General features: G+C 42.3%; 1 protein-coding gene across 8 annotated transcripts in view; it reads left to right on the top strand.

The window, feature by feature from the left end:
* TENM4 (teneurin transmembrane protein 4) overlaps positions 1-25,852 on the top strand; it is a 1,535,416-nt gene that overhangs the window by 1,482,658 nt on the left and 26,906 nt on the right. For all 8 annotated transcript variants that reach the window (XM_088159254.1, XM_088159253.1, XM_088159247.1 and 5 more), the window contains 4 exons: positions 3,073-3,227; positions 6,280-7,157; positions 18,056-18,228; positions 21,705-21,940. In XM_088159254.1, the coding sequence (XP_088015380.1) occupies positions 3,073-3,227; positions 6,280-7,157; positions 18,056-18,228; positions 21,705-21,940 (1,442 nt within the window). The remainder of the gene's footprint in view (positions 1-3,072; positions 3,228-6,279; positions 7,158-18,055; positions 18,229-21,704; positions 21,941-25,852) is intronic.

Genomic DNA, 25,852 nt, shown 5'->3' with positions numbered 1-25,852 from the left:
ATCCAATAGATAAGGAACTAGCTAAGGAAGAAAATTCTGCCTCATTGAAAATCACATTATCCAGCCTGCCACCCTTCACTGGCTTTTGGCTTGTCACACAGACTAATGGACAGGCACCTGGAAAAATACTTGTTGTGAACCAAGGAATGGTTAAGAGACTCTTGTGTTTGACAAAAGCCAATTAAGACGAACTAAATCTTCTATCATGCCTCTTCCAAAAAAAGCACATCTACCATATTGCTTAAAGAGCTCAGTTGTGCTCTTGGTTTTTAAGCAAATGCCAGCAAACAAAAAAGAACTTGACACTCAGTAGGCAAAATAATTAAGAGGAGCAGAGACTTTCAACAGCAGATGCCAGTGACTGGTGACATGTGTCAGTATCCTGGGTGACTCATTAAAGAGGGCATAGCACTGACAAATCTCATGGCAGGTGAAGATAGCTTCCTGAAAGCCATGGATGCCAGCGAGATATTGATGCTCATCCCATCAGATCCTTCTGGGAGCATTTAATGAAGTATTAAAATACAAATGATGTGTTTATATTGTATAGTGAGAATAAATGGCCACCACTACTGTGGCTTCTCCCGTAGCATTCATCAAATCATAGAATGGTTTGGATTGGCAGGGACTATAACAACCATCTAGTTCCTACCCACTCTGGGGGGTCACCTTCCACTAGACCAGGTTGCTCAAAGCCCAGCCAACCTGTCCTTGAACACTTCCAGGGATGGGGCAGCCACAATTTCTTTGGGAAACCTTTGCTAGTGCCTCACCACTTTCAGTAAATTCAGATGTTCAACAGTTACCTTGTGCTCCTCTTGGAGGCTCTTGTTTCATGGTCCTGCAAAGATGAGTCCTTGGTATGAATTGAATACAGGTATTAAAGTGTAGGACTAGAAGCAATCTTTTAGGTCATTCAGTCCATTATCTCAGCAATCCTGCTATATAATCCCCTCCAAAATTAATGAACTTCATCCTGAAAGCAGGAAGTAATTTTTTTCCTCGCTGCTATAGAGGCTGTTCTGAAACCACACTGCTCTGATGGTCAAATATCTGATCCAGGTCAAAGTGATGCCCTTCAAACACGCTTATGTTTTGAAGAAGTAACAAAAATGCTGGTTTTGCCTCCTGGCAATAACACACAGTTCTCATTCAGCTCAGAGATCTGAAATACCAACAGTTTTCTGACTCCTAATTGACTTTGAATCAACAGGTTGCAACCATGTCTGAATCCCTTCCTTTACCTCAGCTCAACAGAGAAGTTTGTTCTTTCTCTCAAACAATGACTTAGTACTGATGTTTTTCTGCCAGGCCAGATTATTTTCTGTGGATTTCCTTATAATCAAATCTGCTGTGTTTTTCTATGTATCACCTACCTCCATGGCTTCCAGCCCATGCAATACTTACAGTGCTGGCTGAAGGCCATGATTTTAGTTGCCAAAGCAATCAGGGGATTAGTCCCTGCTCTGTGAAAATCTAGAAATTTTGATCTGTGAACTGCTGCATCTGCACTTCACAGCAGAGCTCACAGTGGATGGAGACTGAGGGTAAGTGTTTCAAATAAGGGAATCTGGCTGCAAAACAGCATTTTGGAGGAACACAAGATCTGATCACTCCTCAGACACTCTCAAACCTTTCTATCTGAAACAGAATTTCCATCATTTCTGTCACCAGGATGACAGCCAAAGAGACAGTCTAGTGAGGATTCAGCTCACTAATTCAATCTGCCTACAATATAAATGTTTTCTTTAGAGATATTTGCTGTAGTCTCCTTTTATAGTCAAATGGGAGGAAAAGGTACTTCTAGCAGGATTTGTATAATCTCTTGGGGATATGGGCTTTAGGGTGATACAAATTGCACTCTCAAAGTAGATTCCTCTCTCCACTGATTGGAATAGCTTCAGATACTTGCTTAGATGCACAATGCAGATGTCTGCTTTTTGTCAAAAGATTGTTAACCCTGCAAGCAAAAGAAACCAAACAGGAAGATCCTCATATTTATATATTTCAAGCAGAATTTTTGCTTGCATAGAAAAAGATGTTACAGGCTTCTACATTCTTTTTTTGTTTCTTTACAAGCTTTTAGTGGCTTTAACACACTCAAATATTATGCTGAGTGACATTCTGCCTCTGTAGGGTAGATGAAGTGAGTGACTTTATTAGTATCTGTGGAGTTATTTTAATTTATATTTGCACAAAGGAGAGGTGAATAGAGCCCCTAACTTCTTATTCCTGCCTCAGTCAAGACCTCTCTCTGTGACCTTGTGAGAACTGCATTATCTGTTAATTTTCTGATATGTAAAATTAGAATGATCACACTCATAGACTGTTATGAGGTCTAATTAGAAAGTGTAAAGCTCTATGAAATCCTCTGATGGAAGATGCAGAGGGTAGCTAGCCTAGGATAAAGAGGATTAAAGGAGGTTGTGCTAACATAACAAATACTTGAGAAATTATGCTTAGGGGGAGGTGAAATGGCACATATCTGCAGGGCAAGAAATGAGATCAGCAGCCTGTAACTGCTGTCAGCAGACCTCAAATCCACTGACAGCAGTATGTCTACAAAGGAGGTTTGGACAGTGAAATTAATCACTAGCAGAGTTCAGAATCAGGTGAAACACTGTATATTAGTAGGATTATCCTAGGGAAAACACTTTCTCATTTATCCATCTGGAATTTGAGTGGCCTGATGGACTTTTCACAGCCTTTTTTCATCACCATTTTTGAAAGATTCATCAGTGTAACATTTTTATGTGCATGGCTTACCATTCATACCATGAGCAATAAAACCAGGTTTCTGAACATGCAAGACATGCAGCTATTAGAAAACCTTTTCTTTTCAGGAGTTCACCAAATGCCATGCCCTTTTCCAGGAGTGAGCAGGGATTTCTGAATTGCTTTGTGTGCCACTTGAAAGTGCCTTCCATGGAATGGTGCCAGTTCAAAGCTCTTGATAACCAGGACTCCCACATGCCCAACTCTCCTCTCATCCCTTTGGAATGCCATAAAATATATTGCTCGTCATGTCAGGCTGCTATCACTTTCTGACTGTCTTTCTTTGTTCCTCCCCAGGCATCACTGTGGATAAGTTTGGGCTGATTTACTTTGTGGATGGCACCATGATCAGGAGAATTGATCAGAATGGGATCATCTCAACTGTGTTGGGTTCCAATGACTTGACATCTGCTCGGCCTCTCAGCTGTGACTCTGTTATGGACATTTCTCAGGTAAGACAGTGGTTTGGTTTTGTTTTTACAGAATGCAAGCCTACACCTTCACCCTTATCTGCATGTCTGTGTCCTTCCCCAGCAGGTCTGACAAAGAGGTAAGGGCTCAAGGACAGTTGCATTTCTACATCGTTTATGGTATAAAATTAACCGAATCTTAAAAGAATCGCCCTGTAAAGACAAAAGGAAACACTTGACTGCCCTAACTCATAGATTTCTGGGGTGAGATTTTTAAAGATATCCCAGCCACAGAACAGACTTCTTTCCAGTTCCCTGTCAGTGGGCAGGCACAGATTCCCGGGAAGGCAGGTTTTGTTACACTTAAGTCTCAGAATATGCCATGGACTATATGCCATGCTCCATTATAACATCTTAGCTAATCACAGGTTTTTTTCTTTTCTTCCCCTCGCCCTAATTTGGCCCAGCACAATTTTAGACCTGAATCAAATTAACGTAGGAAATACTGATTGGAGGATGTGGTGCCAAAATTAGCAACAGCAGGAAAACAAGAATCTTGAATTGCATCAGATTGCAAATTGGTTGCAGCTACCATCACGCTGGGCTTTTAAGTCCTGCTGCTTCAAGGTGGAGAGAAAAAAAGAGGAGAGAAAAAAGAAATCTCATTTTGATGATTGCTTTACTGCTGGATGGTGCAGAAGAGAAATCTCTTATAGCCCAGAACTCGGTTTTGTGTGGCACTGGCCAACTTGTCAAATGGTGCAGTGTCCTTTGAAACCTTTGTGCCACTTGTTGTTTGCATGACTGCAGGAATGTTGTTCTCTCCTATGAAAATATAGATCATAGCTGGAGGGCTAAGTACTGTTGTTCAGCCACAATACATGTCAATGGGGTTTCCTTTTTGTAACTACCTAGATAATTTCCATGCTCCCATATGGAATCTGTTCTTGCTTTTTCCCTCTAATTTGAAAGGATTATTCTTGCTTCCTTGCAACTGGCTCCCACTGTCTGTAATTTATGAACAAGCTGAAATTATGACTTTAGAAGTTGTTCTGCCTTGTATAGAGGCAAAATTTTGATGGTTAAAGGCCACCTTGTAGTATGTTTCTCATTTTACAGACATTCTTTCTTCTTTATGTGAATTTCAGGGTCAGTTAGCACAAGACGGTTGTGTAATGGGGCTTTAAAAATTATTTACTTCCAGGTTATGTAGCTCCTATGTAAACCAATGTCATATTCAAACACTTCTGAGATGAGCATGTATCAGCCGATGACTCTTTTTTTTCTTTTCATAAAATGACAGGAACCATTTTTAGATTAACCTTTACTGGGATTGGCAGATTGACCACTCCTGTTCTAGAGAAACATACTAAATACAAGCTTAATTAAAAAATAAAATCCAGCTTGGGAAGCAGCTTTTCATCATTTACAACGGATAGAAGGGTCTTTTCTGCCAGGTCCCTGAGGCTCCCGGGAACATGAGGACATGAAATATTTAGCTGCCACTGTTGACAAGGAACGGTTTTTAAGAAATTGAAAATTCCCGTGTCAGTTCAGAATAAACTCAGCTCTTGATGCTAGCTGAAGACTGCAGAGCTTAAAGACCACTGGAAGGGATGGAGACATGAATTATTAAAGAGAAAACCACAGGCTATAATGTTTTACTACAAGAAGGGTTAAAATAGGCCAGGAGCTGAGAAAAGGAAGGAGATTTTGCAAGCAGAGAACCAGAGCAGACAGAGCTCAGCAAACTGCTTAGCCATGAAAATAAGCCTCACTCACGCAGGCGTTAGAAGATGCAATGAACCAAATACCTTACATCTGATCCCTTAAGAAATGCTGAAAAGACATACAGAAGCATCAAAATAAAGCATGGCTGTAGCAGAGACGTTTAACTACAGGCCTTAAAAATAGGAATTTCCTTTGTTCCTGGAGATGTTACCTGGTCTCTTCTTACTCAGTTTGAAATAAAATCACAGTAAAAAACGGTTTCCTGGACCTGAGTCTGCTGGCATCCACTCCTCCTCCTTCCAATAAAGTTACAAAGTACTCCTCTAAATTTAGTCACATTAGACAAATGAGAAGAAGCAGCAACTGAGATGGATGGTGGGAAAAGAAGGTTCAAAACAAAGAAACTGTCCTGGAACTGATAGGTTATCATCAGCACAAGGCTGGGGGTTTTTTAATATACAAACTTGAAATAAAATAATCCCAAAAATGCACAACTTTGAGTTCTTTACCAAAAAAAAAAAATTTCTGAATTATGTTGGTAACCTTTTTAGGTTTGGCAACTAAAAGAGAAGCCTCACTTGAAAAGAGCGTATTGCAGAAGCAGAGCTAGAAACGAAGTCATTCTAGTGCTTACTCACTTGTGGTTTTGCCAGTCACTGTTTTAGTGGATTATCAGTGTAGAGCTGGGATGTGTAACTCCTGAACCCATTTTTCCATTATATTAAAACAAAAAGTGAAAATCACCGTGAATGCACAAGCATTCTACTCCATGAACTGAAATTGCCTGAATTTCCTGTGAATTGCTATTCTGCATTTTTACAACATAAAGCAGAAAACCACAGGTTATAACTTAGATATTCACACATGCTGGCACAGCTGCCAGTTTTGTGTCTATCCCTCCTTGTCATTTACTAAGAAGAGCTCAGTTTTCACTTGTGTGAAAAATTCTTTAATAAAAGAATCACTGTTTTGTGTGTCTGATTTCATAGCACCTCATACAGAAAAATGTACAGTCCCAGGCCTCTGCTGTGAGGTCCAGCTTCCATCAGTTCAAAAAGCACAGGAGAGGGAAAATCATAGCATGGTTTGCCTCTGTCCATCATCCTGTTCCCATCAGTGTTCCAGTGCAGAGTGTGGGTATCCACATGTGACTGCTTCACGTGACCAGGAGCTAAGCCCCCTCACTCACAACAGGTTATATCCTCTATAGCCACCTATCAAGTAATAATTAGTTGTGGGGTTTTTCACCCATTCCTCCTTTAACCCATGTTGATTCCATCCTCATTGTGCTCAATGTATAGCAATCATGGAGTAGAAGAATGTCTTGCTTTAAAATTTCCCTTGTGTTTTTTTTACCATGAAGGTTCGTCTAGAATGGCCCACGGATCTGGCAGTGAATCCCATGGATAATTCTCTCTACGTCCTCGACAATAACGTTGTGCTGCAGATCTCTGAGAACCACCAAGTGCGCATCGTGGCAGGGAGGCCCATGCACTGCCAGGTGCCAGGCATGGATCACTTTCTCCTCAGCAAGGTGGCAATCCACGCCACGCTGGAGTCTGCCACCGCCCTGGCCGTGTCCCACAACGGGGTCCTGTACATCGCCGAGACCGACGAGAAGAAGATCAACCGCATCAGGCAGGTCACCACCAACGGGGAGATCTCCCTGGTCGCCGGCGCCCCGAGCAGCTGCGACTGCAAGAACGATGCCAACTGCGACTGCTTCTCGGGGGACGACGGCTACGCCAAGGACGCCAAGCTCAACGCGCCCTCCTCCCTCGCCGTGTGCGCGGATGGGGAGCTGTACGTCGCCGACCTGGGCAATATCCGGATCCGCTTCATTCGCAAAAACAAACCATTCCTTAACACACAAAATCTCTACGAGTTATCCTCACCCATAGACCAGGAACTCTACTTGTTTGACACCAGTGGGAAGCACCTTTATACTCAGAGCCTTACCACTGGAGATTATCTTTACAATTTTACTTACTCTGGAGATGGAGATATAACCCTGATCACTGACAATAATGGCAACTTAGTCAATATCCGAAGAGATTCCACAGGGATGCCCCTCTGGCTGGTGGTGCCTGATGGCCAAGTCTACTGGGTCACAATTGGTACCAACAGTGCACTCAAGAGCGTAACAACACAGGGGCATGAAGTAGCCATGATGACTTACCACGGCAACTCTGGTCTCCTTGCCACTAAAAGCAATGAAAATGGTTGGACAACATTTTATGAGTAAGTATTTTATGAATATTGGGGGTGCTGACTTCATTCTGTGTTCTCTGAACCGTGCAAGGTTGGTGGAATTTAATTCCCTGATCAAAATTATTGTCCAAATAAAATGGCCAGAACAGAGAGTATTAGATTTCACTCAAAAAATAGATACTGGCAGTAAGTGCATTAGAGCTTGAATAAGCTCCCGCTACCAAGTCAAGAGTCAGGCAAAATTTCTGCTGAGTTTTTTTAAGTAATTTGGACACCTGGTTCTCCTTAACTGTAGTCAGGACTGGAGATTTAGGTTGCGTGTCAGAGAATTTTTCTTGGCTTTGAAAGCCTTGGAAGTATGAAAGTTCCATCAGAGCCTCTTTTCACAGCTTTTCACCTACTTCCTATGCTGCAGTGTCTTTTTTATGCCTGTTTGAAATGTCTGATGTGGAATGACAATTGGCAATGACTAATGAGAGCTTGCTCTGGAAACAATTCTGTAATTAATGGACTGCTCAATTCCTACTGTTGCAATTTGCCTCACTAAACTTTAAAAGTAGTCTTGGAACTGTTCAATAATATCCCCAAAGAGTTTTTAAGCAGAGAAAAGACAGGATGCATTGGAAAAAGCCAGAGATGGCCATATGTACTTCTTTTCTGTACTACTGTTAGGAATTCCCTGCTTATAAATATAGTGAAGACAATTTCTGATATAAAAAAGGACAAAGATAACTGAGTGAAGAGCACCTAGAAGGATTCATCCTGCTGTTCAGAGCCCATTCCCCTCCCTTTGTTAATATAATTTTTATTTACATGTGTAACCTCTTTGAAATACTCCTTTTAAGTGCATCATTTCCCAAATGGTTTGAATGGTTACATGGAAGCATTCAGCTGCCATAATAATAGCCCCATTGTAAGAATCCAATTTGGCTAAAATACGTAGTTCCCAAGATGACAAACAAAAAAGTTGTTAAAAAAAAAGAGATTCAGTAAAGGAAAGCTGGCTAAACCCATAAACACACATATCTGTGTGTTGATATGTGGTTGCTTTGGTTCTCTCCTTAAAATGTTCCAGGCCCAGTTTAAATTTCTTTGCTTAATACTCACTGCTCCTGCTCTCGCCTTGAAAAGAACTGATGGAAACTCTGTGATGAACCTTTTGAAATGTTATTAGCATTTCATCAATGTTCTGCTTGCAATTACTGTAGCAATATTCCTCAGTGAATCCAAGATGATACTCTCCATCTCTTACATTGAATTTGCCTGAGGAAGGCCTTAGGGAGGAAAAAGAGGGGGCTTTTCTCCACAGGAGTGAAAGCCAGCTATATTGTCAGGACCATTGTGCTAAATCAAGGAGGTATTTCGTTTTTGCAAAGAGCCCAATAGTTTCTGTGCTTGAAAACAGATGCAGCCACAGACTGTGAAGCAAGCTAAACATTACAGCTAATAATGGTCAGATTTATACCTCAAACATAATCTTTTATTTTAAAGTGCAACTGAAAATATAAAGGAGATAAAATAAGGCAGAAGCTCAAAACCAACTTGCTCTGTGGATGTATTTATAACAGTGATCCATTATTCTTGCTGTCCAACAAAATAGAGCATTTGTGGAAGTCATCATTCTGGTCCTTTTATGCACTTCAGAAGAGTCATAAGAAAGCTTTTTAGAGCTAAATGGAAGACAGTATTCTCCAGTGGCTGAACTATGGAAATCTTGACTAGAGCAAGTCAGCACTGTATGGTAGCACAGCGTCACTGAATATAGAATTGTGACTGTGCTTTCAGAGATGGCCTCATCCAAACCTGTGATCACTTATCTCTCTTTAACTGTTCCTGACAGTTTCTGATGCAACTATATAAAACTATGGAGTAAAAGTCTGTATCTGAATTAATTACTTCAGCCTCCCTTTACAGGCAAATAGAGAGAAACAGGCCTGTTCAAGGTGAGTTTCTTATGAGTATTTCCTTTAGGTATTTCCTTTAGGATGAGAAGAGTTATATTCTGAAAGTTTATCTCTGCGAAGGTAGTAGAGAATGATGAGTTCAGATACAGATTTTTACATTGCAGATGTCTACAGTTTGGTTAAATGGATCCTCTCAGCAATCTGAGTTATTTATAAATATTGCTAGTGATAACAATGTATTTACCTATATTATTGTTACTGTTAGAAAGCTTTTTTTTATATCTTCAGCCTAAATCTTCCATGCTTGAATTGGAGACTATTCTTTTTCATATCCTATCCTATCCTATCCATAGGGACTTGGAAGGCAGATCAGTGCATTAGAGGGATTGATTCTGTCCACGTTTTGCATGTGTAACCAGGGAAAGAATATAAAATCAGGCTGATGAAATGAGAATAGGAAATAAGGGTCAATTATTTCAATTGCTCAATAAAGTAGGTTTCATTTAAACAAAATATATTCTTGTACAGTCTGATGCCAGGGTACACATGTAAGTGGGCTTAGCTTTGACCCTCAGAGTTGTAGCAAGGCATCAAGTCTTCAGTGTGATTATCACATGATTGCATGACAAATCTGTCTAACTTGTTGTTTGGATGGACAAACTAAATTAATACATTTAGTCATCACACACTACTTGTAGTAGCTAGTAGGAAGCTGATTTTTTCCCTGTGCAGTATTGATGTGACTAATATTGTCAAGTCCGATGCAGTTTATGAAGAGCAGTGGAAATTGAAGGTTGGGAAGAAGAACTCTACAAAAATGCATTCATGGAGAGAGTAAGAAAGACTTGATCTATTTATCTCAACATGAATGAGACTGGGAAGTGTCCAGATCACAACATGTCAGCCAAAGCTCTCACTTAGAGAGGGACTCTCAGTCTAGCAGAGAAAGGCTTGAGAAGGTTATGGGGCTGGAAAGCAAGGCTAGAGAAATTCAAATAAACAAGAACCTGTGATTTTGTAAGGCTGAGATCCCTAACTGGTAGAGTGACCAACCATGAAAGCAGTATATTCTCCGTTTCTTGGTATCTTAGATCAGGAATCTGAGGCCTTTCTTAAAATGTAATCTCACCAGACAGAGGCTTTGCATGACTCAAACACAAGCTGCAGGGATAAGTGCAGGCATGGCAGGATGAAGTCTAAATTCCGTATTATCAAAGAAGCTGAAGAAGATGGTGTAAATCAAATAAAATCAACATTCACTATCTTCATGTTATTGGTTTCTCTATCAGAACATCAGGAAATTGGGAAGGTTTAAGTGATTTAGAGCATTCCTGTGAGCATGAGAAGGTGCTCTAAAGTAGTTTTCAGTCCTGAGTGATGGGAGGGGTGAAGTTCCTATTTCTGTTTTGCTCATGGCCAAAGAAATAAAGGCATCAAATCTGACTCTGAGGAAAAGTTTTACATTTCTCACAGCACACAGTAGTTGTTTGAGGGCCAGGGCAAGCTGGACACTTCTGCTAAAAAGTTAAAGAGTAAAGTAAATCCAGCTGGCAAGTTTACACTGCACCAGTGGCCCCATGAAGAACATTCTCGAAAGATTTACCTTCACCTGACTGTCTGCAAAGGACCATAAATCAGAAACCAAACATGACAGAGCAGTGGTGGTGTGAGAGTGGCCTCACTACACATGTTCATCATGGAATCACAGCATCATAGTATGGCTTGAGTTGGAAGGGACCTTAAAGAACATCTAGTTCCAGCCAACATAGCCAGCATCTCTGGGTCTCCTCCAGGTGCTGTTCTTACCAGGGCATTTCTTAACCTTTACCATAAGTCTGAGAAGATCTTTGATATGTGGGGACATTGGTGTCACTCTGGAAAGGAGGGAAGAAGGCAGGATATACTGATGCAGTACTGGAGGTCTTTTTCCAGGGCACACCAGGGAATCCAGGTCCTCCATGGCTTCATGCTGGACTGGCACATTGTCCCTTCGTTTTGTGGGACCAAAGAGAAAGACTAGTGCTGGCTTCAGACATGGCAGACTTGCTCACAGCACTTACAGCTCTTCCTCTCACACATCCTACACTCAAGCCTGCTCTAACAATCCTGTTTTATCAGGTTTAGCTCTGAGTAAGCCTCAGTGTATAATGGTGTGCAGTTTCTCTTTTTGTTTGAGTGTGAAACTTAGCTCCCTACAGTAATTAGCCTGTCCCCAAAGACCTATGACTACTTCGAGGAGTTTAGCATTATATAGACTTTTCCTGCCCCTGCAGTGAGCTTGACATTAGCTGTCAGTTAATGCAATGCCGCTCAGCTTGTCCAGTAACTGGATTAAAGACGTTTCTTCCCCTTGAACTGGTAACAGTGACAGTGATAATCAGCAGCAAAAGAAGTTGATCTGTAAACTCAGGCAGGGAAACAACTTCTTGTTCAACTCCTCCAGTCAAAGACAAAGGATGCTATGTGACTACTTGCTGCTTTGTTGTTGCTGCTTTTTAACTTGACCTGAAAAACAATTGCTACCAGCCTTTACAAAGTTTCTTAGCAGTTGATGTTTGTCTGCTTCAGAATCCGGAAATTCTTATTAATGGATTTGTTTAAATCAAGAATGTGGCAATTATCTTGATTCGTTCACTGAGATGTTATCACTGTACATTAATTCAATTTCCCTCTGAGCCAAAGTCAAACCTTCTATGCATTATTTAGCCCAGATGAGGCTCTTTTACTTAGGTCCTTTGTGTGTCCAATTAGTTTTGAAGGTCACCTCCTCCCATACAGACTCAAACACTTACACATTGCTTCAGCCAAGCCCAGAAATTCAAAACCTTTTCATGGACTCCCCAAGAAGTGGCTCACAGCTGCCTGGAGGGCAAAGGGTCTCATGGAGCCAGATCTTCAGATGAGTGGTAAGGGGAGCTTTGACTCGTAACACTGGAGGCTGTTTTACAGAGAACCAAACTCTGCCAAACCTCACACACTATAATGGATGGAAGGTAGGAGCCAGCTGGACTGAGCATGCAGGAGGACCTTGAATGGCTTCCCAGTGACCCCCAGGGCTCAGCAGAGGTCCCAGAGCCAGCAGCTTTTGATGCCAAAGCCAATGCCCTGGTCTGTGTGACTGTGATTTATCAGATCATACACAGAGTTTTACAGGCTTTGATTTAATGTAGTTCACATGAGGGTCTTGTCCTACTCCTGCAACAGACTGGAGTATGAGAAACACCTTTGGCTTTTGTCCTCCCTCTTTTAGCAAGATTTCTTGGTTCCACTTGTTCCACAATTTCTGCACGATAAAATGATGAGATTCTCGTTATTGTTCCTCTGACAAAGTTGCAGTGAAACTCCAGTAGGTGCCATGATAAAATAGCAGTTCTCCAGTACCCTCACTGAATTGTGAGGTCACATTTTGAGCCACTGCACCACCCTGAAATGAATGCCTGATAGCAAAGTTTAGTTGAGAACTAAGGGGATTATTTCCGTGTATCATAAAAGCTAGAAAGAGATCTTCCTCTTCTTTTTTGGGCACTCAGAAAATTCAGCAGACTGTGACCACAACCTGGCCTTTGGTCATTAGGGAGAGGACTTGCCTTCATGCATTTTTGAGTATTATCGGTTTGTCTGTTATAGATTTATTTTTAATGTTGTGTTTAATGTTGTTTGAAAAATTGGGATGAGGAGAGCTTGTTAAGAGGCACTGGGTGCACGTTGGTATAATCACATGTAAAATATAGTTTGCAAGGTCCATTTAGACACTTTGGCACTAAATACAATATTATTGTAGTGAATTTTTTTCTGATCTATTTGACTTTTGTTTTAAAAGGCTTATGAAATGTGAAGAAGCTAAAATGAGGAAACGCAGAAACTCAGGCAAGAAATTGATTTCTGAATAGATGGTACTTAGGATGCTCTTTAATTCCCAAGGTCCAGGTCTCTACACAATGGTAATGTGATAAATAAAAGCTCTGAATGTTTACAAGCCAACAATTAGACCTCATAAGCACCAAATACCATTTTAATTCTGTGCATTGAACCTTAGCTAAATACGTTTCCAATTGGGAATGGATGGCAACGGCTTCCTTTGCTGGCCTAATAATTGCCACTGTAATTGTAAGTGCCGAGGCTTTGCAGCAGGTTTGAATGGGAGGCAGCAGCTGTGTTAGCAGGTGATGGATTCATTGCTCCAAGTGGCTGCTGTGTGCACTCCCATGATTCAGTATTTCCTTAATTCTGGGGCTTTCAGAGCATTTGGAGAACACAGAAGTCTTAGGCTGTGATGAAAACTGGCCCAGCCCTAAATCCCGATGCAATGGAAACAGGCTAGGCAGCTTAGCTGCAAAATGAGGTGACTAGGAGAGATTTATATTATTGCAAATACCAGGACACACCTGCAGCTACATAAGAGCCAGTCACTTGGCCTTCTTCTCAAAGCTGACGTGTGCCCTGTAAGGGCCTTTATAGGGCCAAAAGCAGAGGTGGAAGGAAGCAGCACATTTAACTTGTTAAGCATATTATCTCTTTGGGATGTGCGAGTCTTCGCATTCCTGGGAGACTCTGGGTATGTGATAGATGATATCAGGTATGTGTTGTGTGAGCTAAATCAGGGAAAAGGGGGAAAATGCTCCAGTTCTGAGTAAAAACAGGAAAGAGAAAAAGAACTGCTTGCCAAGAAGAAAACACTGTGTGTGTTCATGCTAATGGGCTTCCCACACCTCAGTTTGCATTGCCATCACAGTGCTAAAAGGAGCTTTAGTCTGGACGTGAGCATTTTACACTTCATCTGTCACCAGTTAAAAATAATAATAAAAATGGGAACGGTCTAATTGTGCTACCTTCTCGTTTTTCTGCCTTTGTAAGGCAGGACCTCCTTGCAGCTGCAAATCAGTGAGCTGTCCCCCCCCCCCACAGCCAGTCCTTAGCAGGTCCTTGTTTGGCTGCTGGGCAGAGAGGTGCAGCAGCTCCTGCACATGCAGAAAACACAGATGGTCCTAGTTCCTTCTGAAGGAGGTTAATGGGGTGATTAAGGATGTGCCAAAAGTCTAATGTACTTCTGCAGACATCTTAAACCAGTTCCAGCAGATCATTTCAGACTGTTCTGGCCCAAAAGGAGCCTTGCTTCTCAGGATCCAAAGTCCCAAATGGAAGTCCTTGCTCTTGATGAAGTACTGTGAGTTTTGTACAGCTGTAAAAATGTAACCGTGTAAATTAAGTATATTGTACTTAGTCATTTTGATTTTACAAAAAAATTGTATGTGCAGAGGTCTAGGTGCCATCACACTCTTTCATTCTTTTTTTTCCTTGCCATTTTAACCTAATTTGCACAAGGAGATGTTACTGGCAGATTTCTCCAGGTGCATATTTACAAATATTATCTATTTGCCCAACAGAGGTGGAGAATAATTTGTGAGGATGCTAGAAGCTTGAGGTTCGGGAATATTATAAAAATATTATTAAAAAGGCGCTACATAAATACTATATAAAATCATATTTATTTGACATTACCTAATATTATATAAAAAGGTACTACTTGGCTTTTAATAAGAGCACGCTGCATTAAGACAAGGGGAAGTGGTGTTAAACTGAACAAGGGTACGTTTTAGAGTAGATGATAGGAAGAAATTCTTTACTGTGGTGGTGAGGCACTGGCACAGGTTGCCCAGAGGAGATCTGGCTGCCCCTTTGCTGGTTGTGTTCAAGGCCAGATTGGATGGGGCTCAGAGCAGTGTGATGTTGTGGAAGGTGTCCTGGTCCATGGTGAGGTGGATGAAACAAGATGGTCTCTAAGGTCCCTTTCACCCCAAACCAATTTGTATTCTTGTGATTTGATTAATATAAGGAGGTGGCTGTCTGCTGCTTCTGGGGGCTGTTCAACTGAGTATCCACAGAGGGAGCACATAAGTAGGACTTGCATGGAGTAAAGGTTTTGTGCTGACTCTCAGCATTTTTCTGAGTGCCATTCAATTAGGATAAAAAGCTGTGACTCACAGGACATTGACTCAGCACTTATCACATGAACAAGCTCTCTGCCCGCATCCTGGGTTTTTCACTCCTTATTTCCTTAACCTGCAGACGTGCTTCCTTTTATACTGTTAGATCAAACTCACCTGTTACACCTCACTGCAACACATCTAGATCTGTGGCATTATTTTTAGGAGGTGAATCAGGCTTACTTTTAGGAGCAACTAATTTTTAAAATCTAAATGAAGCAATAGAAAGAAATCTCTCACACCTACTAATCCCCCGAGTCAGAAGTGCCAAATTCAGATTCATCTTGCTGAAATTTCAGAACGTTTGCAAACTTGATTCTACCCTTACAGTTCAGACTGGTTTATATATATAGGACTATTGATGTTGTGGTAGAAGGAGTTTGGGGTGTTACACAACACACCTTCAGTGATAACGATGTTTTCTTTGCTCAGGGGAGAGACTAAATCATATCCCTTGTGTCTTGTCTCAGCACATGGGGTAAAGAGACTGCTTCTGATGTTTTCTGCTTAAGATTCACATGCTGGTTTAGGAGGAGATGTGCAGGTGACTGGAGACAGTACAGGCAAAACACACTTGTCTCAGTGCAAACGGGGCAGCCACAAATCTGGAATAAATTGTTTGGTACTGGGAGCACTTTAGTTCTGGTTCTTGTGTGGAGATGCAGCTCAGATCCAGGCTGTGTGCTGCTAGCTGCTTGGAAAAGCTTTAACTGATGTCTGCCGAACTTCTGCAATGCAGTCCTATTTTCAACCTTTTCTTGTTTTGTTTTGTTTTTTTTTCTTCTTTCGTTTCCATTTTACAAGTGACTGGTTGATTGCCAGGGTATCGGAGGGAAAGGGCAAGACTTGGATAATCCCAGACTGATAGGCTGACTGTGGAGGGCAAATACTTTATTCTATCTTACTACCTCCCCTTCTGCTCAGTGGGCAAGAAAATCCTCACATGATGGTGTCTCCAAACCTGAGGGCTGGGGAGATTTGCCATGAGGTCACCCACTTAGTCACTATAACCTAAATATTAAACTTGGGCAAAAATCATGTTCTCAACTAGCCCTTTCTAGCATTAAATCACTGCCACCATATTTCAAAAGTGAAGTACCAGCACTGTGTTCAAATCAAAATCAAAAATGAGAGTGGAAGAGAAGACAGATGTTTTTCTGTATAGTGCAGAGCCAGTCCAGTGACAGCTTATGGGTCTCTCGTGGGTTGCAGTTCAAGAATACGCTGTTTGCCTTGCCTTGCCCTGTCTCCCCTCCCCTTCCCCCTTCTTCTCCTTCACTCTCCTCTTCTTGGGTTTTTGTTTGGTTTCTGGGTTTTATTATTAGATAGGGTGTATTTTCTTATTCTCCAGCTCAGAGTAGTCCAAAAGAAAAGCATCAAGAGCTCCTCAACCATCTGTTCCCTCCAAGGTCTGATCATCTGTATCCAGATACTATCTAAGACATTTCTCTAACTTTTCTTAACAGAGTTGGGCAGTGGGATTTTCCATGCTCCATCTATTCCTCTGCTTGGAGCAACCAGGGAACTCGAAAATGTTCTACAACTTCTAACCTGAATTTTCATTGTTTCCATTTACTTTCTGTCACATCCTCTAGACATGATAAGCAATTTATTATAATCCTCTTCAGAACACCCGTTGTTAGGGTGGCATCTTCCCACTTCACTCTTTTCCCTTTTTCTGAATGAACTCCTTTATTTTGGCTTTGCCTCTTACATCAGGTTTTCTAAGCTTGCTATCCTTAATGTATCATTTACATTACTTTGTCATTCTGAGGAATGGTGCCCTTCACTGGACACTGCATTCCTTCAAAGGCTCACCACTGGGGAGCACAGGAGAACAAGACCTTTCTGCTTGCCCACCATTTACTTTGCATCCCCAAGTGATACATTTTCATAATATGATCTACTTAGTTTCATATAAATCATTCTTAAAAGAATTGCAGGCAGGACTTGAAAAAAGTCCAGCATTTATTCCTGATTGATTTGCTGGAATTTTTCTGTTTCTCCCTAACGATTTAAATAGCTTTCCCTGAAGGTCCATCTCACCAAAAGGTCTAACAGCCCTCCAGAGATTAGCCAGGAGAGCTCCCTATTGCTCTCCGTTTCACCTACAATAACCTCACTGCAAAGGTTCCTTCCCAGCCTTCTGGGTCTGTGAACCTTTTTGTAATGCCACAGATGGGAGGCATAATGGTGTGTTTGCTCTCTTAACTCAGGAAGGCTCTAGACACAAGTGTCTGCTTTTCTTTTTATCAAAAAAATAATACCCCCAGCTTGTTAACTGCTGTGGGGCCTGCGTGTAGGAAGATTATTTTACCTGGGCCCTAGTACATAGGTGTCCACATCACAGAAACCTTCCCAGATGGTACTTATGTTGATTCCTCACTGGAAAAGCCAAGGACACAGTAGGGGTGAAAACTGGTCTGCTTTTTTACGCTTTTAAATCAGTCCTTCCATATGGTCCTAGGAACAGTAAAAGGTAGACATAGGAGTTCAGCTGTGCTCGGGACTCTACACCGTGTTCACAAAGGACAATTCTCTACCTGATGTGGCCAGTCTGGTCCTTGCTGCTACCTTAATATTTAGCTTTTTTAAATTAGATCGGGAAAAAAATTAAAATAAGTTGCTGAGCTCTGGACACAACCAGACAAATCAGTTGGTGGCCTTCAGAAATTCAGAATTCTAGTTCTGCTAGACAGGATACACAGACCAGTGCTTTTCTGTAAGTCACAGCATCGTAGATGGGAAATAAAGTTACTCTTGTAAACAAGAAGTATAGTGCCAGTGAGGAGTGTTGGAAAAATATTGTTAAAATACAAGCTAATCGTATTAAGTAATTTTCTATTCTTTGCTTCATTTTCTTCAGCTGAAAGCTGTGATTTTCTTCTCATGAGGCCAGAAAAAGTCAAGGCTGTCTGAAAGAGTGACAGTACATTTTTCTCTGAAAAATCTGGATGATGACTTGAAGAATTGGTCTCTGCTTTGTAGGATGATTCATCCTCTGCTGATGCTGTTGACTTCATTACATTCTCTCTTTCAGATATGACAGCTTTGGCCGCCTGACCAACGTGACCTTCCCTACTGGCCAGGTGAGCAGCTTCCGCAGCGATACCGACAGCTCCGTGCATGTCCAGGTGGAAACCTCCAGCAAGGATGATGTTACAATCACAACCAATTTGTCAGCATCGGGGGCCTTCTACACCTTGCTCCAAGGTGAGTTGGGCCACCATCCCTCTCCTGACCAAGCTGCACACAATGGATCAGGAAACAGGCAAACAGGATTGATAATCCCAGCACCAAAAATCCACCTGCATTCTCAGTGCCCCAGAGCTCCCCACATGCTGGTACAGACACACACTCACACCTACTTAGCTTCATTCCCTAGCACAGTGGATGCTCTGCAGCTGTTTTTCTGCTCCATTCCCAGCCAGTCCCCTTGCCGTGCAGGCTCATGCAGTACAGTCCTCCATCATCATTACCATTATTGTTGTAACTAAAAGGGTTGCATAAATCAAGCCACACTTCCAGCCAACCCCTTTGCTTCAGTCTCTTAATGCTTCTGACTTAACAGTTGCTCTCCTCCTGGAACAGGCTTCCAGCTGGCTGCTGGAGATCTGATTCTTTTTTCACTGGCATTTCAAACATTCACAAGGAAGCATCCAGAAAAATGACCATGTCTGTTCCCTAAAGGTTTGTGTTTGAGCTAAGAGGTGGTGTGGAGAGGCACAAAGACATGAACAGGTGGGATAGGACTGGTAGGACCAGTTTGTGTCTGTGGGAAATGAGCACAATTGTGCTCGTGGTAGGAAGATGGGAAGCAGAGAACTGATTAGGTGAAGGAAAAGGAAATGAAGTGGGAAATAAAAGAGGAATAAGTATGAGGGAGCACTGTGCTGACATGCTGGTAGTGGCAGAACCTGTACTGCACAGAGTGCCAGCCTGGATCTCCAGGTTCTGAAAGCGGAAGCCTCCTTAGGATCAGGGTGAGCTATCACACCTGTTCCCTGGGGCTTGGTGAAAGGCAAGGAACTTTCAGACTCTCCTTTCCTTACTCCCCAGATCTCATTCACTCTGTCTGTGATTGATGACAATGGGGTGTGAACCATCTTTTCTCCTTCTGAGTAACAAACTGGTCCAAGTGGGACAAGCATGTTCCAGAGTGACATTTTTTTCCACATCTCTGGGATACAATTTCCTTCCCCCTCTCTGTATCATCAACCTTTCCTAAAATAAAGTGCCTGCTATGCCTGAAACACTGCTTTTACCCTTTTGGAGAGAGCAGCTGAGACGGTTTCAGCCCCCTCAAGCTGTCCCCATATTCCTGTAGGGAAACACCAAGACATCATTATCCTTTACTTGAGCCTGTAAGATGGATACAACCTACCCCACCACATCTCATTCACTCACTCATATTAAGATGTGTGGCAACTGCACAGCCATGAGGTTGGCTTCACCTCAAGAGCCTACTAAAGCAATAGAGCCCACTGTTGGGGACCCTTTAGTGACAAAATTAACTGTGGTGTGATTTATACACTCAGTGCTGAAGGCAGAGTTACATAATGGTGCCACAGTCAATTCTGTCATTGTCCTGCCCTCCAGCACAGGGACATTCTGGCCATTAGAACATGCAGAATTACAAACAGCTTAACAATCTTCAGAAGTATAAAATTATGAAACTGTTTGGATCTGAAGAAACTCACTTAAAACAAAGATCTGGGTAATGTTGCAGAAGAGGTGGCTTGGTGAGCGAAATTCTTGGCGAACCTTTCAGGAAACCTGGATCACACTGTGAACCGGTGAGATGTGAGAAGGCATTTTCAGGAGATTGCAAATTCCAGTAGGATGGATGTAGGAGCTTCTGCAACAGGCACATCAACACTCCAGTGGGATTTTGTCTTCTGGACTAGTGACAAAGTGAGCATTTGTTCAATGACTAAGTAGGGCAGTAGTGTCCTAGAACCAAAGCAGCCTAAAATACAGCATCCCGCGGCCCACAGATTGCATGTAGCCCTTGAGAAATGTCTTCCAGAGCCAGGGTAGAGTCTTCTCTTGGGAAAATGTTGAAAGTAGAGGGTTAACATTCCCCACGCTGTACCACAGCACTGGTATAATAACCCTTCTGTGGTGCTTATGTAACACAAAGGGAACATCGTATGTCTGATTAATTTCATGTAACTTCAAGCCTTCCTCTGCTTCCTGGTGAAGGAAAAAAGAGGGAGGAATATATTCACTATTCAGGAATTTGATTTAAAGCACATCTCCTAATACTTTAGCATCAAACCAAGTGTCTAAGAAAGATGTGGAAGCCAATTGGCTGGCCCTTCTCTCCATTTGCAGACTTAAGCGTGGTGGGGGTTTGATCTGACTGGAGTCAGTGTCAGAGACCATCAACTTACATACTCAGTGATAGAGCTGTAATACTTGGATCTGCATTGTGAATCACTGCTGTATGTTTTTGGCAAAATCCTGTGCCCCAGTGGTTTCATTGTCACTGCTGTGTAAAGTTGAGCGTCTGTTGAGGTCTCTGTGGCAGAATTCCAGCTGGCTACCATAGGAGCAGGATGACACCCACATAAAAAAGGACCCGTTGGTGTCACGTTTCCTTCCCTAACTATACCAAACTGTGCTCTTTGCTGATCTATTTCTTGGGGACAAGAAATGGTAATTTCACTGTAATCTTGTTTCCTGCTGAGCTATGGCAGAGCAACTAGTGAACAAAACCCAGTTTGCCTCAGAAAGGAAAAACACTTAATGGGAATTTTCAGTTGGTGTTTTTATTCACAATTAAGAGTTTATGGCAGCCTGGGACACAGAAATGGTAATATTTTCCAGCTTTTGAGGAGCTTCTGATAAGGCAGTGTTTGTATAATATGTTTTTAAAGCCATTCTGCACTGAGTAAATCTCATTCTTTCTTGCCCTTCATGAGCTACTCTCTGCAGAGATAAATGCCAGCTGGAGATTCAAAGGATGGGCTTTCAGCCTGCCTGATTCCTGAAGGATATAGAAGAGAGATTGCTCTTCTGTTCAACTCCTCAATTCCCAAATACTGGCCTCAAAATCTGATTTTTCAAAGCTAGTGGAGGCCAGATGTATAGAGACGTGTGGGAGCTTAATGCCTCTGCTTTCTCTCCAAACATGAGGACTTCAGTTACCTCCTGAAAGCTTTCTCAAGGGAAAGGATTTGGCTGTTGTTTGGGGAACTGGTTAGCATTAACTTGCTGTGCAATTTCCTGTCACTTGTGAGACAGTGAATGAGCTGAGGAAAGTAGGTGGCCCCACTTTCTCATATACTGTTGTGAAATTAAGATCTTTAGGATATAAAAGCATGGAAAGTTTTCAGTCAGACTGATTTAAAACAAATATTTCACCACACAGTGTTTTAGCCTAGAGGAAGAGATTTGAGCCTGCATCCTTTGGTAAAGTATTACACAGTTTTTTCATTTTTTTAACCTGTGGAAGATTTTCTGCAAGAATATGAGGTGCCAAACTTCATCAGAATGAAACAGCAATTGTCCATGTTTACTTTCCTTGATGAAACCGATATTTTGCTCCTGTTGAGTGGGACAGGTGAGTAACAGAGCATTTGGTTACAACCATCTGAAATGCTGATGCAGCCTAGGTGAGGGAGAAAATGAAAAGCTGGAGCTGTATCCTCAAAGATCAGCAAAGAACTCTTTTCTATCTTCAGACCAAGTCCGAAACAGCTACTACATTGGTGCTGATGGCTCCCTCAGACTGATGCTCGCCAATGGCATGGAGGTGGCCCTGCAGACCGAGCCACATCTGCTGGCTGGCACTGTCAACCCCACCGTGGGGAAGAGGAATGTCACCCTGCCCATTGACAACGGCCTCAACCTGGTGGAGTGGAGGCAGAGGAAGGAGCAAGCAAGAGGGCAGGTCACCGTCTTTGGACGCCGGCTAAGGGTAAGTGAGAACCACGAGCACTTTTGGCCTCCACTTGCCATCTCATCAGTCCCCAGTCTCATGACAGAAAGGGATGGGTGTCATTTGTATTGTCTGCAATATGGATGGAGCTGCAAGATGGAGAATTGGCTGTTCACCCTCAGTGACATAACCTTTATGACTGGAGTATATCACTATGTCTCCTTATGTGCTGATGTTCCCTTAGCCATCAGAGGTGGTACTGCTGATCTCTCTGCCAGCCCTCTGCATCACTGGGAATGCATCACCTCCCATCAGACACCACACGTTCAACCATCATCTCAGGCTGTTTAAGCAAGCCAGGGACAGTCATAACTATAAAATACCACACCAGGTAGTGCAGGTGTTTTCTACCTGTGCTGCTGGCAGTGATAGAGCAGAGTACTGAAAGGCCTTCTAAGCATGTCAGGACAGGCTGAGAGAGCTGGGGTTGTTTAGCCAGGAGAAAAGAAGGCTCCAGGGAGACCTTAGAGCACCTTCTATTACCTAGAGGGGTTCCAAGAGAGCTGGAGAGGGACCTAGGACAAGGGCATAGAGTTACAGGGCAAGGTGGAATGAATTCAAACTGAAAAAGACAGGATTTGGATTATATATTAGGAAGAAATTCGTTGCTGTGAGGATGGTGAGACACTGGTACAGTCTGCCCAGGGATTATGTGGCTGCCCCATCCCAGGCAGTGTTCAAGGCCAGGCTGGATGGGACTCAGCAACCTGGTCTAGTGGAAGGTGTCCCTGCCCATGGCAGGGAGGTTGAAACTAGAAGATCTTTAAGGCCCCCCTCCTACCCAAACCATTCAATGATTCTGTGAATACTTTTCACTGGGAAACCTCAGAAAAAACTCTGGATTCCTATTGAACCTGTTGAAGAACTGAGCTCGCAAGGCATTGCACCACAATTGCTGTTGTTCCCTGAAGTGTTACAAGCAGCTCCAGCCTGACAGTACTCTCCCTCCAGGAGTGCCTAGACCTTTCTGTACTTGAGACTGATGTGTTTTGAAAACATTGTTCCGCACAATGCACCTCATACTTGTCAGGGCTGTTTAAAGATCTTGCCCAATAAGCTGTAATTCATCTGCTAACTGCTGGCAAAGCTGGGAACTTGTAATAGCAAGTCCTGTGCACTCACCCTGTACCTTGCTAGTCTCAGAGTCACAGGCTGATGAACAATTCCTGGGAAGCTGCTCAGCACCTGGCAAATTCAGACCCTCTGAGAAAAATGCTTAGTGCTGTGTAATGCCACCACAGCAAAAGGACTGCAGCTATTTATTCACACTTAAGCTTGGCAGTAAATATCAATGCTCTGGTTTCAGGATATGTGTTTCCCAGTCCTTGCTCTTCACCTCTCCCTGTTCCCTGCTGCATGACCCCTGCCACTTCGGTGTGATTTGTCCCGTCTCTCCTCACTCACACTTGTCAAGTATTTCTCTTCAATCTCTCCACCCCAGCCTCTGTTCTTTTCCCCATGCCTCGATAGCCTCATATCTTGTTACCAAGAGAAAAAATGCAAACAGTAATGAAAGCTGAAGCTGCTTTTTCAGTGTGAACTGCCGTGTATTTGCAGATCGGTTGTCACCATGCTTTTTTGTTGGGTTTGTCTTGAGGGGTTTACTTTCTTTTCTCTTTTCTTTTTTCTTTTCTTTTCTTTTCTTTTCTTTTCTTTTCTTTTCTTTTCTTTTCTTTTCTTTTCTTTTCTTTTCTTTTCTTTTCTTTTCTTTTCTTTTCTTTTCTTTTCTTTTCTTTTCTTTTCTTTTCTTTTCTTTTCTTTTCCTTTTCTTTTCTTTTCTTTTCTTTTCTTTTCTTTTCTTTTCTTTTCTTTTCCTTTCTTTTCTTTTCTTTTCTTTTCTTTCATTTCATTTCATTTTAATAACTGATTAAATTTTCAGAAAGGTCTTTTTCTGAAAAGAGACAGCTTTCTGAAATCTGCAGCTGGGTCACAGCTATTTGGTGTTCACAACAGTTTCCACTCATTTAGCCACAGCTCAGCTGCCTGTATCAGTTTTATCTCCCAAAATTTTTGCAGTAGATTCAAACACAGAATGTGTCTGTGTTTTATATTGTACTGAAGTTGGAAAAACACTTGCAAAATGAATTTTCAGGCTAGTTGCTGGTATCCCTATAAATCTGCCAGCATTTATTCACATTTCAAGCCTATCAGGGCCCTTCTAGTGAAGCAGAAGTGCATCTTACATGGTCAAAGGACTCAGTTATGGCTGTATTCAGGGGTTCAAAGTAGTTGAGGGTGTACAAGATGTTTTAAGCTGTGTGTCTGTGTGTGCATGGCAGCATCTGCACCCCTTTTACAAAAACCTGCAAAGTGCTAATTGCCTCCCTGGGGATTGCACAACATTTAACATATTCTCTGTGTGATGTTCCCCTGTTCCTTCACACCAATAATTGCTGCTTTCACTGGCAGGGGAGAAACTTAGGAAAGTTAAATTCAACATGTTCTTCTTCATTTTGGGAAATTTTATCATTTTCTGCTATATGTGACTAAGTAACTACTTTCCCTCTCCTCTCACCCCACTGCTCACACAAGACAGCAGCAAAGACATGGTGCTCCATGGGGAAAGAACATTCCAAAGAGGCTCCAGCATCATTCCATGAAGCCTTTGAAGTGAGGAAAACAGGATATGGACACTATAAAAGAATGATGCTTTCTGCTGTCATCACAAGGATCCACTTTTTATGAGTTGTGCTTCTTCCTCCCACGGTGTGCCTGGGGACTGGCAACCTGTTGCCATGAGCTCCCAGCTTCCAGCACGATGAAGCCACTTTCACAGCTACCTCCCTGACCCTCCCTAGGAAATAATACAATACACAGTTCCTTATTGCACAGATAAGGCACACAGCAGGGACTTCTGCATGGATGAAGGGAAAGAAGACAGCCCTGATACCTTTTTCCCTGTTCCATCAGTGCTGACCTGGCTCTGTACTTGGCTAGGCAGCTGTAAAGCAATAGAAATATATTAAAGCACCCCCTTTCATTTTTGCTGTCCCACACACCCCATGAAAAGTTGTGATGCTCTATCTGCTCACCTAGCAGTGAGATATCTCTGCAGATTGGCTGGCTATGAATTCCACCCATCCCTGGCCAACAGCAGCAATAGACTCCATTTGCAGAGAGAGCATTAGGTAAACTCTGCTTCAAGGAACAGGGGTCCTCTCCTTTTTTTTAATTACACAATCTTGAGTTTTTCAGTAAAGAAGGATGCAAAGTAATCTCTGACAACAGAGCAAATAGGACAGCAAAAAGAGAGAGCTCCTGGCTCAGTTCTTCTATTTATTTAACCATGGTAACTCCTGTCATAAGTCACTTTTTTTTTTTTCCCAAGAACTTGGCAGCAGATTAATGGAGGCATCAAGACCTAGTATCCCAGAAATTCCTAGAGCTGACATGATCAGAGGGGGATATGGTGCTAACCATTCCTGGTTTGCTGACTAATAAAGATGGTCCAGGATGATCTCCACAATTTCTGTAAGACATTGGGGTCTGGCTATAGCCACTCCAACAGTTTCAGCAATTTGCTGGGGAAATTCCTTTGTAGACAGCCATTCATCACATGGATGTAGTTGGCTCCTGGAGTTCTCATTGCAGGAGTATTTTTCGCCCTCCTCTGCTGAAGGTTGCCAGGCTGTTTTCATGAGAATCCTCTCTGGTTTTGTGCACTTGTGTTCCCAGGGAGATCAATGCATGTTGTTTAATAATGATTTAAACTAAAGGAGTGCCAAAGGAAGCATTGGAGAAATCAGAGATTGTGGTGTGTTTATGCTCTATTTTTCTTGCTCAGGAAGCTAAGGGATTGAATAAAGTACTGTGGAACGTGAGTTTGGGGTTAAATGTAGTCTCTCACACATTTTTAAGGGGATGTCAAATCCACTGTGAACTGTGGATTTA

This window comes from Sturnus vulgaris, chromosome 2 (assembly GCF_052056855.1).
Source record: "Sturnus vulgaris isolate bStuVul1 chromosome 2, bStuVul1.hap1, whole genome shotgun sequence".
Taxonomy (NCBI): domain Eukaryota; kingdom Metazoa; phylum Chordata; class Aves; order Passeriformes; family Sturnidae; genus Sturnus; species Sturnus vulgaris.
This window is presented reverse-complemented; position numbering and strand designations above follow the sequence as displayed.